Source organism: Plutella xylostella, chromosome 15 (genome assembly GCF_932276165.1).
Source record: "Plutella xylostella chromosome 15, ilPluXylo3.1, whole genome shotgun sequence".
Classification (NCBI taxonomy): domain Eukaryota; kingdom Metazoa; phylum Arthropoda; class Insecta; order Lepidoptera; family Plutellidae; genus Plutella; species Plutella xylostella.
This window is the reverse complement of record NC_063995.1, coordinates 3,730,388-3,742,374: the sequence shown is the minus strand read 5'-3', so window position 1 is coordinate 3,742,374 and position 11,987 is coordinate 3,730,388. Positions and strand designations below refer to the sequence as shown.

Below are 11,987 nucleotides of genomic sequence, written 5' to 3'. Positions count from 1 at the left end.
AACTCGCAATCTTTAGATAAGCTTAGTTCTGCCTTTCTTTTGTCAACTTACTTATACTTTGATCACTTGATTATGATTCCCTGTATATACGTATTTTGTTTTACAATAGAATATTACACCTCTTTATTTTGCACCATGAAAGAAATTATGACAAAAGAAACAACTTATAAATAAAAACAGTACAAAAAGTCGACTTTATTGCCTGCAACCTCTACCAGACAACCTTTAGATGGAAGAGACAATTCTAAGATGATTTATGGGAGTTGTATTGTATTGCATCCTATTTGTATACTGCATAAACAGGACATATACTTACTACAATATTAAATTAAATTATTATAATATTCAAAGTTTTTGGTGCTTTTTCTGCAACATCGGTGGCTCTCGTTTCTTCTTGTGGAGACTACCGTAAGCTGCCGCGGCCATATTGGTTGGTGTCGGACTTCTCGCTCGATCTTACCTGCCTGGGGTGCCCAGTGAGTACATCTACAGCTAACAACAGCATATACATCGAAAATAAATTAAAAAAGCTTGGAAGCGTTAGACTGGGATCGAACCCGCGGCCCACCGATCAGAGCCGGCGCCTCGCCCGCTACACCACTGTTACCTGCCGCCCCGCAACGAAATTAAGAATTGTATTCTACACTGACCTGTTACCATCGACTGCATTAAAATGCTTCGAACTCCTGAGAAATGTAACTCGGAATCGAATTTATCACAAATTGCGATTGAAACTACTCCAGTCAGATTTAATGCACGAAACATAAAGCGAAAACGCTCCGAAGATATTACCACTGAGCTATCGGACTTCAAGACTGAAATCAAGGATATGCTGTCAACATTCATGCTCAAACAGTCTACCGAAGGAGCGCAAATAACATCGTCTTTGAAAACTATAGAAAGCTCACTCTCCTTCCTGGCTGAGCAATACGAAGATATGAAGAAGAAAATGGAGGATATGGAACGAGAAAATAAAAAGGACAAAGAATACATTTGCATCCTTGAAAACAAAGTAGAGGAACTTCAAAAATCACAACGTAAATGCTCTTTAGAACTAAAAAACGTTCCGAAATTGTCCACTGAAACTAAATCTGCACTTATTGATATGGCAACCAACCTCTCAAAGTCGCTGAAGATCGAATTAAGTTCGAATGACATAAAAGATATCTACAGGACATCCGCTAAAGGAGATAAAGCCCCTATCATAATGGAACTATCCTCGTACATACTAAAAACTAACTTGATTAAAGGTGCAAAGAGCTACAACTCGCAGAATAAAAATAACAGACTAAGTACACTTAATTTGGGGATGAAGTGTGACTCTACGCCCGTCTTCCTCTCAGATCATTTAACACAAAAAGGAAATAGACTTTTCTATTTAGCGAGAGAATTATCCAAAGCTCAAAACCTGAAGTTCTGCTGGACTAACCTTGGCAACGTCTTTATAAGAAAAGACGAGAACTCCCCGATTGTCAAGATTATCAATGAGTCGCAGATACAACGCATGTACGAAAGCGATAAATGACTAGGTCTAGGCTTTGTAATATATTGTACTCATATTGCTCCTAACTTGTTTACACTCTACATACCTACATTAACGCACTCAATTACTCACACAAATCCACTATACCGTCAACACAAACAAACTACTCACTCACACACAAATCTCTCATTAATAGTAATACACTTCACAAACACACACTCATCCTGTTTCCATATAACAAACAAGTCTAACAATACTAAATATTATAAAAACCTAAATTTGTTAATATTTTATAGCAACAACGTTGTTTTTGACTTCTGCTCGTTTCAAATTGATACATTTAAACACAAGTGTACGATTCCCCACGAACTACTTAAGTTGATTAATGGATAGTATCCTACAGACAAGTAAAGAACTAGATGAAATACAAGTAGCCCAGGTTATAAGTTGCAGGCCGGAGGATGTCCAATATAACATACAATCAACGGACCACCTTAATATTATAACACAAAACATACGTAGTATCTACGAAAATTTTGACCAATTTCAAGTTACCCTAACTGAACTGAACGTAGAGTGTGACATACTGGTTATGACAGAATGCCACTTAAATAAAAACAAACCAATTCCTACCCTAAATGAAAACTATATTTCATATTATACTAAAAACACTATAAATAAATGTGACGGAGTCATATTTTATGTTAAAAAATCTCTAAATTGTAAAGTTAGTGAACAATGTATCAAAAATGCTTCCTGTCTAGTACTAACTCTTGCTGACACGGTTTTGGTTGGTATCTATCGTACGCCTTCCATTAAAAAGACAGATGACTTTGTCCAATCTCTGTCATCTCTTTTAAACAACTACAGTGGCTATCATAATATCATTGTTACCGGTGACATTAACATTGATATCAAACAAGACAACATAGATAGAAACAGTCATAATTATTTAACTACACTAGCTTTTCATGGTCTTCTTCCGGCTCACAAATATCCTACGCGACAAAAGATGTGTTATGATCATGTAATGATTAAAACATCACAGCCAGCTAAATCATTAATCTTAAGCAACTCCCCTACTGATCACTCTACAGTGCTACTGAACCTTTGCTCCAAAGTTACACGTCAGATCATACATAAAACAAAGATCTCATTAAACTATAAAAAAGCGTTATCTGAGATAGAACCCAACCTACCAACTATATTAAAAACAACGGATCCTTCCGATGCAGCGGAACAGCTAGTGATAAATATTGCGACAGCAATTAAAAACAATCAGACTGTCACTAAGGTCCCTGTAAGGAAACGTTGCATCCAACCTTGGATAACACCCGGTATATTGCGATGCATTCGAAACCGAGATAATTTACACCGCAAAGTAAGAAAACATCCAGATGACCAAATTCTAAGAATAACTTATACACGCTACAGAAATTACTGCAATAAGCTGGTTAAAAAGCTCCATAACATCTTTGATTCGAATACACTAAGTAACGCAAAGAATAACCCGAAGTCACTCTGGAATTCAATACGGTCAATATGCATTATAAATAAAAAGAAAAATTGTAGTGCAAATGATAAACTTAAAACGATGACATCATCCATATTAGAATCAGCTAATCTTGTAAACCAACACTTTTCTAACATTGGCAAGAACCTTGCAGATGAAATTATTACTTCTTCCCCCATCCCATCCCCAACTAATGCTAACCCCATAAATGCATCTCCTGTTGACTCGTTTGTGCTCCATAAAGTTGATAGCCTGGAAGTGGAGACCATTATAAATAATCTCTCTAATGACTCAGCACCTGGCTGCGATAACATTTCAACGAAGTTCATTAAAGCTGCCAGACACTTGCTAATCCCTATTATATGCCATATATGCAACCTCTGCTTCGAAAATGGAAAGTTCCCATCCATATTCAAAAGAGCTATTGTCACCCCTATCCATAAGGGCGGGAGTAGAGATGACTTAAATAATTACCGGCCCATCTCAGTGCTCCCCGTGCTATCTAAGATACTGGAAAAATTAGTTAATAACCGGCTCAAATGTTTTCTCATAAAGAACAAGATACTTTCTAAAAACCAATATGGCTTTCAAAACGGAATCTCCACAGAAGATGCTATTATAGCTTTGACTGAAGATATAAGCACGAACCTAGACAGGGGCAATAAATGTGTAGGGGTCTTTCTCGACCTGGCAAAGGCCTTTGACACCGTGTCTATGCCTATTCTCATGGATAAGCTTTATGCCATTGGTGTCAGAGGTCTACCTCACGCGCTCTTTGCTGACTATTTATCAGAACGTCGGCAACAGGTTAAGCTCGGTGAATGCGTAAGTGACTCAAAAATAGTATCGTTTGGGGTTCCACAGGGTAGTGTCCTCGGACCCACTTTATTTCTCATATATGTAAACGATCTCTGCAATTACAATCTAAAAAACTGCAATATATACACATACGCCGATGACACTGCCCTTATTTTTCAAGATAAATCCTGGGAAAGCTTAAAAGTCACAACTGAGTCCGGAGTAAGTCACGTTTGCAACTGGCTGAGGAAGAACTTGCTAACTCTTAATGTCAATAAAACAAAATTTATACCTTTCACGATACGCAAAAATACTTTACCAAATTCTGATTTTTCTATTAAAGTACACACTTGTCAAAACCCGAACCAAAATAACTGCTCCTGTGACAAAATTGAAGTGGTGACCGATATTAAATATTTAGGAGTAATAATTGACCAACACCTCACCTGGAAAAAACACATAAATAATACATCAGATAGGGTTAGAAAGCTGATCTGGGTGTTTAAGAAGTTAAGGAACGTGGCTGATTCTAAGCTCCTAATATCTACCTATAAAGCTCTGGCACAATCTGTCCTATCATACTGCATCCCAGTTTGGGGTGGAGCAGCTAAGACCCATTTTATAACGGTAGAAAGAGCTCAAAGGGCTCTAATAAAAGTCATGACATTTAAGCCAATGCTATTCCCAACTTTTGAACTGCATAATACGTACAATCTTTTAACCACGCGCCAAATTTATATTTTACATACTACATATTTTAAGAAAGCATAAAACCCTTACATTTTCCCCTCAGCATATGCTTAAAAGGAGAAACGATGTTGTTTGTAAAGTACCTGAACGTAATACAGAATTTGCCAAAAAACATTTCACAAGTCAATCATCAACAATTTATAATAAATTAAACAAGAAACTTAAAATTTATCCAATGACAACAATCGAAATAAAACGAACCTTACCATGCTATCTAATAAAATTGTCTTATGAGGAAACAGAAAATCTTATAAATTAGATAAACACACACACAACACACACACACACACACACACACACACACACACACACACTGCACACTCTAGCATATTTATTTTGTATTAACTAAACATTGTTAAATAATTTTAAATTACTTAATATTTACTGTTAAAGTCTTTTGCATTATGTTAAAGATTTTTATTGCTTAAAGTTATCTTCTGTTAAATCTCTCAATCCTAAACTTTAAAACTTACACTTATATCTAAGTATTTACCGTCTAAACTAATACCTACTTGCTTTTATATTGTCCTGGTGGATGAGCGGGGTACCTAGTAAGACAGGCTACCGCCTAGTACAAGGGCCCTTGCCACTTTAGAATGTAATGTGTTTATGACAATAAACTATTTTGAATATTTTGAATATTTTTGAATATTTGAATACGGCTATCTGTACCTTTACGATCGTGTCACTCTGAGATACATGCATCCTTTGCACGAGTTCATATCCAAATAGCATTGAATGATATTGCCAGATTCAAATCGGAGCTACCTGCCTGAAACCTCATGCATGAAATCGTCCATCCTATTTGTAACTGATGCATATTGCATGATGATGTCCTGACATGATGTCCACCAGGGACAAATGGTAGAGCAGCTAAATTTGTTTGAAGACGTTTTTGCATTACTTAGTTACATTTTGTTTATTTATCGCGAAGAAATCCTTCTAACATAATTACATACAAATGCATTAAAATTATCAACAAGGGAAATTTAAGTTATCCGTTACTAGGTACGGTGCCCTGCGCCTAAAAGTATACAGGCGGGGTTTTTAAAATAGCGATCTCAAGCTCACATGCTGCTCAAGCACATCCACATAAACACCACTGCTGCACACATCACACACAACACGTCCCTGGATTTATAACAGATGTAGCTGGTCCCAATCATCAGGGATCGCTATTTTAAAAACTGCACCTGTATACTTTTAGGCGCAGGCCACCGTACATACATACCTACCTCAGAATATAACACAAAAGTAGAGCTTATATCATTTGGTATAAATAAAGTATGTTGAGCGTTAAGTACAAACAACTAAATATTGAAATTGAAAATATAGATATAGGACAACAGATTCAGCTAAACAGAGAAGAGATACATTGAAGTAATTAATTACTTTATACGGAGATTTCTTGTACAAGTAAAGATCAGAGTTTTCTTTGACTTTTCTTAGATAACTGACATGGTTATTTTAATTTATTCAAGTTCATATCTTTAAAACATTAAAGTAAATCATAAAAAACATAATTATCACCATCCAATGCTCCACTGCTGAACATAGAGTGTTATGTCAACGTGTACGCAACCTACATTCAATCATCACATGCTCTTCCGAGATCGCCTGTACAGAGGCGCACCTACATTATCATGCACCTAAACAAATCAAAATCCTGGAAATATTTCATAGCGGTCACATATTAAGTATAAATGAGTATTTATAGTTCACAATGCAGCCGGAAACGGCGCAGACACTCGTAGAAACCGAGCAACAAAATAATGAACAAAAGTCATTATAATTGGCGTGATGGGCGCGATAAGGCGAGCGGTTAGAGTAAACGTTCTTTTTTACGTTAATTAAACTTACTTCTGTAAACGATGATGGTCTCATTATCTGCATTAAGTAATGCCGGCCAGGTTTAGTGCCGGTCGCGCGCCGCTGCGCCCGCGCCGCCGCCGTCGCCGCCGTTCCTGCTGCTCATGTAGCAAATTGATATACACTTTATTAATGGCTGCCTCGACATATACCTACCTACCTACCGAAAAAGGCGACATGGTTTCCCATTACAAATGTTCGTCGAAAACGGCGGATGTTTATCGTTAACTTGTCAAGCGAATTGTCCCTATAATTGATCGTCAACTAATAAAGAAGGTTTGTTCCACGATGATTTTCTAAATTCGTCCCCGAAGTCTCGGCCAATCACAGCCCGACGACATGCGTGCGCGCCGCTTGTGTAATATAATAGCACGCCTCACAAACGACCGACTAAAATTGCCTCATTATATTCTCTATGACAATTCTACTCCATTTATAATGCTATTAATAAAATAATGACCCACCACAGTATAAGAATTTAATTCCGCATCAAACGTACATTAAATATCATTTTATCGGCAAAAAATTACCGTGTATTGTCGTATTTATTGTGACTTTTTATAATGACGATATTTATTTGTACATTAGATCTAACTCGGTATAAACATCCGCCTAGCATTAGAGCTGTTATGTTCCATTGTTAAAAGTTAAAACTATTCCACGCATAATAGATTCTTTATGACGAGCCTCGTCGGTTTCCGCACGTTAATCTGCAACTGTTAGTGTATCAGCCATCAGATATCTTTGCGGAAAACAAATGTATGCCTTTGGATAATGGCTCTAATCTAAAACGTCTGAGAATTCTCTTTAATACCGCTTCGAACGATTACCCAACAATAAAAGCAACACGCGCAATAAAAATGTCTGAAAATATTTTAATTTTTTGATTTACATAAATAATTAGCTTGCTCACTTCTGCATTTAATTTGCCTATTATGTTATAATGTTTTAATGATTGCGATCTCGCGGTTCATACAAAACGTTGTAATGTGCGCACATGATCAGTGCACACAACAGTAGGTAGCCCGGAGCGGCTCACTCTGTCGCTATTCTTGAATATTTTCATTTCGGCGGGTTGATCCCCACTGCGCGAGGGGTGAGGAGGCGGAGGGGGTGGGGTAAGAGGCGGGGGAGGTAAACATGAAATCAGGCTACTTATTACGAGGCGCGTTAGTATGCATGGGCTGGGACGGCCCTGCAGCGCCGCGACGCCGCCGATTGCATTATTAGACCCTCCTCAATATAAACGATGCTTTGATTTACAGATCAGCTACTGACTCCCGATTGGTTTACACCCGGCATTGCGTCACATCATTACAAAAGCCGCCAATCACTTCACTGGACAATGAGATAGTTATACTTGCTTTGTCATAACCGTCCTCGCATTATGCCTATTAGGGAATTAATGCCGTAATAATAATCAGTATTACAACATTAGAAATGTAATAAATACGACTTAGAATGGGCCACTAATACCCGCTTGAATACCTAAAAACAGGACATTATTCTTCACTTTGTAATAAAATTGTTCCTAAACACCGTACTTAATCCTCAATAACTAACCTCTAATACGTATTCCAAAATAGAGCTTTTCAATGGAAAAAAAAAACTCGTAAGAAAGATGACATTCCGTCATGTTCTCAGGGACATTTCTACAAATTAGACTATTATTAGTCGTCGATCGTGTGCTGGGATGCTTTTAATATTGAATTAGGGGAACCAGTGTTTAGGTCGCCCTTAATCGCCCCCGCGGCTGCTATATCGTGTATTAAGGTTATATCCACAGAGCTGTAATGGCGTAAGTAATAACAAAGGGCAAATGACACAAAATATTGTCAAATTATAGGTTCTGAGGGCATGAGCGACCACTTACAGAGTCTGCCGCCTGATCCGCCGGTACCGTCAGACGGACAAGGCGGCTGCGTACAGACCACCGCCTAAGCAGAAGGTATATTGGCTGGTAGAAAATGCTCTTAGCATTAAGCCCATCTTTTGTACATTTATTTTATATTTGTGCAATAAAGAATTAAATAATAATATATTATGTTCCTGAATATTTTTTTTTCATGAACTTGGTACATTGTACAGTTCTTACCTGGACTGTACTACAAAGGTACAAGTCAAGACTTAATAATAAAACAACTAATAAAAGCTGTAACTGAAACAAATGACTGAAAAACTAAGTAAAGGAGGTCCATGTCTCTGTCCATGACAGTTGCTTAAGAAAAACATACATTATATTTCAGCAATTTCCATGATGATACAAACTGAACCACTGAACTGCCACTGCTGCCACTACGCTCCAGTAATTACACAGCTTTTTTCAATAAGTTTTCCTTTTTGGGGACGTGAAGAAGATCCAGAAACGGCTGTGTCATATTACTGTGTGTTAGCGGCCTCTGACAGCTGCCCGCCGCGCCTGATTGTAGTGTTTATGCTCGATATGAATCGATTTCATTCGATTCCAATCGAATGATACCATCGTAGTCTAATAGGAGCGATCTCGACGTATTTTTCGGTTCTTCAGACCGATTATTTAGACGATACGTGATGTGCTTAATGTAGAAAATGAAACGTTCCAATTATATAATTAAATGTACGATTCTGTGAGAAAATTCGATTTAGAGTTCATGATGGAATCTTTTCGGATATTATCGACGGTAATAGCATATTTTAGGCAAGCAGGCAGTGCTACTAAACTAATTGTTAGGTTTGTTATGGCTATGTAGTTCTTTTTACATTATGTATCTACTGGTTTTATGCTCGGCTTATAAATTATCGGTCATAATTATTAAAACAATATTTTCGCTAGTGAATAGGCAAGATTAATCAAGACCGTTATCTCACAGCTACTTAGTTACCCATTACTTACTTAGCAGTAATATGTTAATCGCATCAGAGTGCTCGAGTGGATGTGAGTACTCGCTCACTCGGCTTATCGATCGCATTTACAAACGGTTCGGGAACTAATTGATTAATTAAAGTGTTCATTATTCCGAGGGCCGGTGAGATCACGGGTGAGGTGACTAATAGATGTGGCGCCACGGAGGGACGACTTACACAAGGCTATTCCCGACCATGACGTGTCCAAAATATAAAAAGTTAACATCAATTAAAATGCTCTTTTAATTTTAATTTAACAAATTTTTCACGTCTTCATCATATTATGCTTCGATAAAATTAAATACACTGCTAAGTCAATACTAAAAAAAAATGCTGTAATAAAATACATTATTTTATCATTTTAAAAAATTGTCTTAGTATGGATGGCTTTAGAATATTGTAATATCCAGGATGGTGTGAGTGTGGACATCCGCGCCACTTCCTGTCCCCGGGCGGTCACCTGGCGCGGGCAGGGTCGGCACAGCGGTCACGCCTGCAGTGACGGTGCTTTGAACTAAATGTTGGAGGTACTTATCAGTCTCACCAAGATTCGGTAAATAACCGTAAACTGCTTATTTATCATAACTCAATTGAAGAGCTTAATCTCAAAGGCTGTGCCGTGGGTCTGTTAAATTTGATATGTATAGTTGTGTATAACAGTAATTCACGACTTTCATACCTTCATATAAAATAGCAAACTGTCTTGCCAATCAGCTTGTGCCCACCAGCTTCTCAGGTCATTTTGTTTTTTTCCTTGGCAAGATCCTAACAATTTTACATTTAAACAAACACAATAAAGTATAAAAATCTTCGTTCAAGCGTCATGCCGTGACCAAGGGATTTGTTTGATTGGATTGTATATATTAAATATCCTACAGATGTAAATATCAAAATCTCCATTCTTATTCCTAAAGTCACTAAACCTGTAAGCTCCACTGAAGTCAGTCTGCGCTGTGGCAGCGTGTTTGTTTGAACCGGTCGCGTCTCCAGATAACAGTGACATCATGCCGGCTATAGACTATTCAATTAATTTCTAGGTATAGGTATGTGCAATTGTGCATGAAAAGAACTTCCAAAATATACAGGTTCGGTTCGGCATATTATCCTGGGCAGGCAGCGACTGCCGACAAACCCTAGCCCTGCTGCCGTAACACCACCGACAATATTAGCAATTAACAATCCATAAGTTGCTCGTCTGTCAAACATCTGTAAGATCCAATTATAAATTGTTATAACCTACCTAGTACCTACATTATGTTAAACGCCAGACGGACACAAATAAAACCTTCTAGGTTTCGTGTCAAAATGTTAAATAAATGACAATGGGCGTTTTGGGACCTATGTCCAATAAAGACGAGAGATACATCGTTGGATAGCTCTTTTCAAGTGAGCAAAAAAGTATTATGACGACAAATCCGTATAAGATGTCCATTTTGAAATATATTCGTCGGAAGGAAGTAAACACGTATTATTGAAATTGGAAGAATTACTTTCAACTGGTTTTATTTACTGAAATAATAAACAAATATAATATTATATGAAATATGATCATTTTGTTATAAAAATTAAAAATGAATGTGAAAAACTAACAAAAACATTAAAATTACAGAAATAAAATATAAAAACTTTCAAGGTACGATTATCTAATTGGACAGTAAATCAAGACTAGCGCTTCCGTTATTCATATTCTGCTAAAAAATACCTTTTCAACGACGTATCACTCATTTCTATTGGTGCTGGTCCCAGCTTCCATATATTTGTGCCCATCATCATTTAAGTTTTTTTGTTGTGCTAATAAATAAATAAATAATCCATACAAGTCATTGATAATTGATAGTGTTCGGTGGTGATAACCCCACAGCTCTAGTCATTTCACCAATATTCTGAGAAAAACTATAAGTTTTTTATTTTTATGTTTTTTTGCAAAGTTTGGAAGTGGGTCGTGGCTATGTGGATATGTCCGACGATGCACTAAGTATCTAGGTAGTAAGAATACCTAAATGATGAGGATGTGAGGCTGAGGACTAGCACTAGACATGGATACAGCATTAGTATATGGCTACGAAGATTTGTTTTTTAGTTGGTGGTAGTTTCGGAGAAATGTCGTTGATGTTGATATAAGTATACGTTTTTTATGATAAATAATTCTAACAAATAAAGGTCAGGCGCCGGCGTGTGTTTGTTTGTCCCGCACTAATATAATATTTGTCAATGCATTACAAAGATCTACCTAAATGTTCAGTTTAGCTCGAAATACTGCAAACGGGTGTCAAATGTGGAAGAAAATCTCGGCCCCAACAAATAAAGTGATCCTGCCGATGTATCGACAGCTCCTATACAAATATTGCAATATTGTAGCTACCAAATCAACAGTCCCGAGCAAACTAAAAAAAACATCAACAAACCAAAATAGTTAACAGAATCAATGATAGATAATGTTGCCTTGTAGGTGATCCTCTTTTGTCGATGGGTATCTCACTAATCTCAACTATGTTACCAAAACATCCGATATTCTAAAATAAAAACGACACACCCAAAATCAATTATCGTCTATATCCTCTAAATGTAATCGGTAACGGAATAAATAATTCAACATAAAGTCTAATTTATTTTAATTCGGAACATTACTAGCCGCGCTCGCGTATCTACAAGCACTTAAAGCTCACATCGCGACCCGCCCACCTACGACGG

At 37.2% G+C, this 11,987-nt stretch overlaps 1 protein-coding gene across 1 annotated transcript; it reads left to right on the top strand.

The window, feature by feature from the left end:
- The first annotated feature begins 673 nt into the window (after nucleotides 1–673).
- LOC105388392 lies at nucleotides 674–1,525 on the top strand. The gene has a single exon (XM_011559291.3). It carries the CDS (start codon nucleotides 674–676, stop codon nucleotides 1,523–1,525), a length of 852 nt encoding a protein of 283 aa, XP_011557593.3.
- The last annotated feature ends 10,462 nt before the right edge of the window (nucleotides 1,526–11,987 follow it).

What these genes read in the sequence shown, in the direction of transcription:
- LOC105388392 (XM_011559291.3), top strand. Translation starts at nt 674, where the DNA reads ATGCTTCGAACTCCTGAGAAATGTAACTCGGAATCGAATTTATCACAA.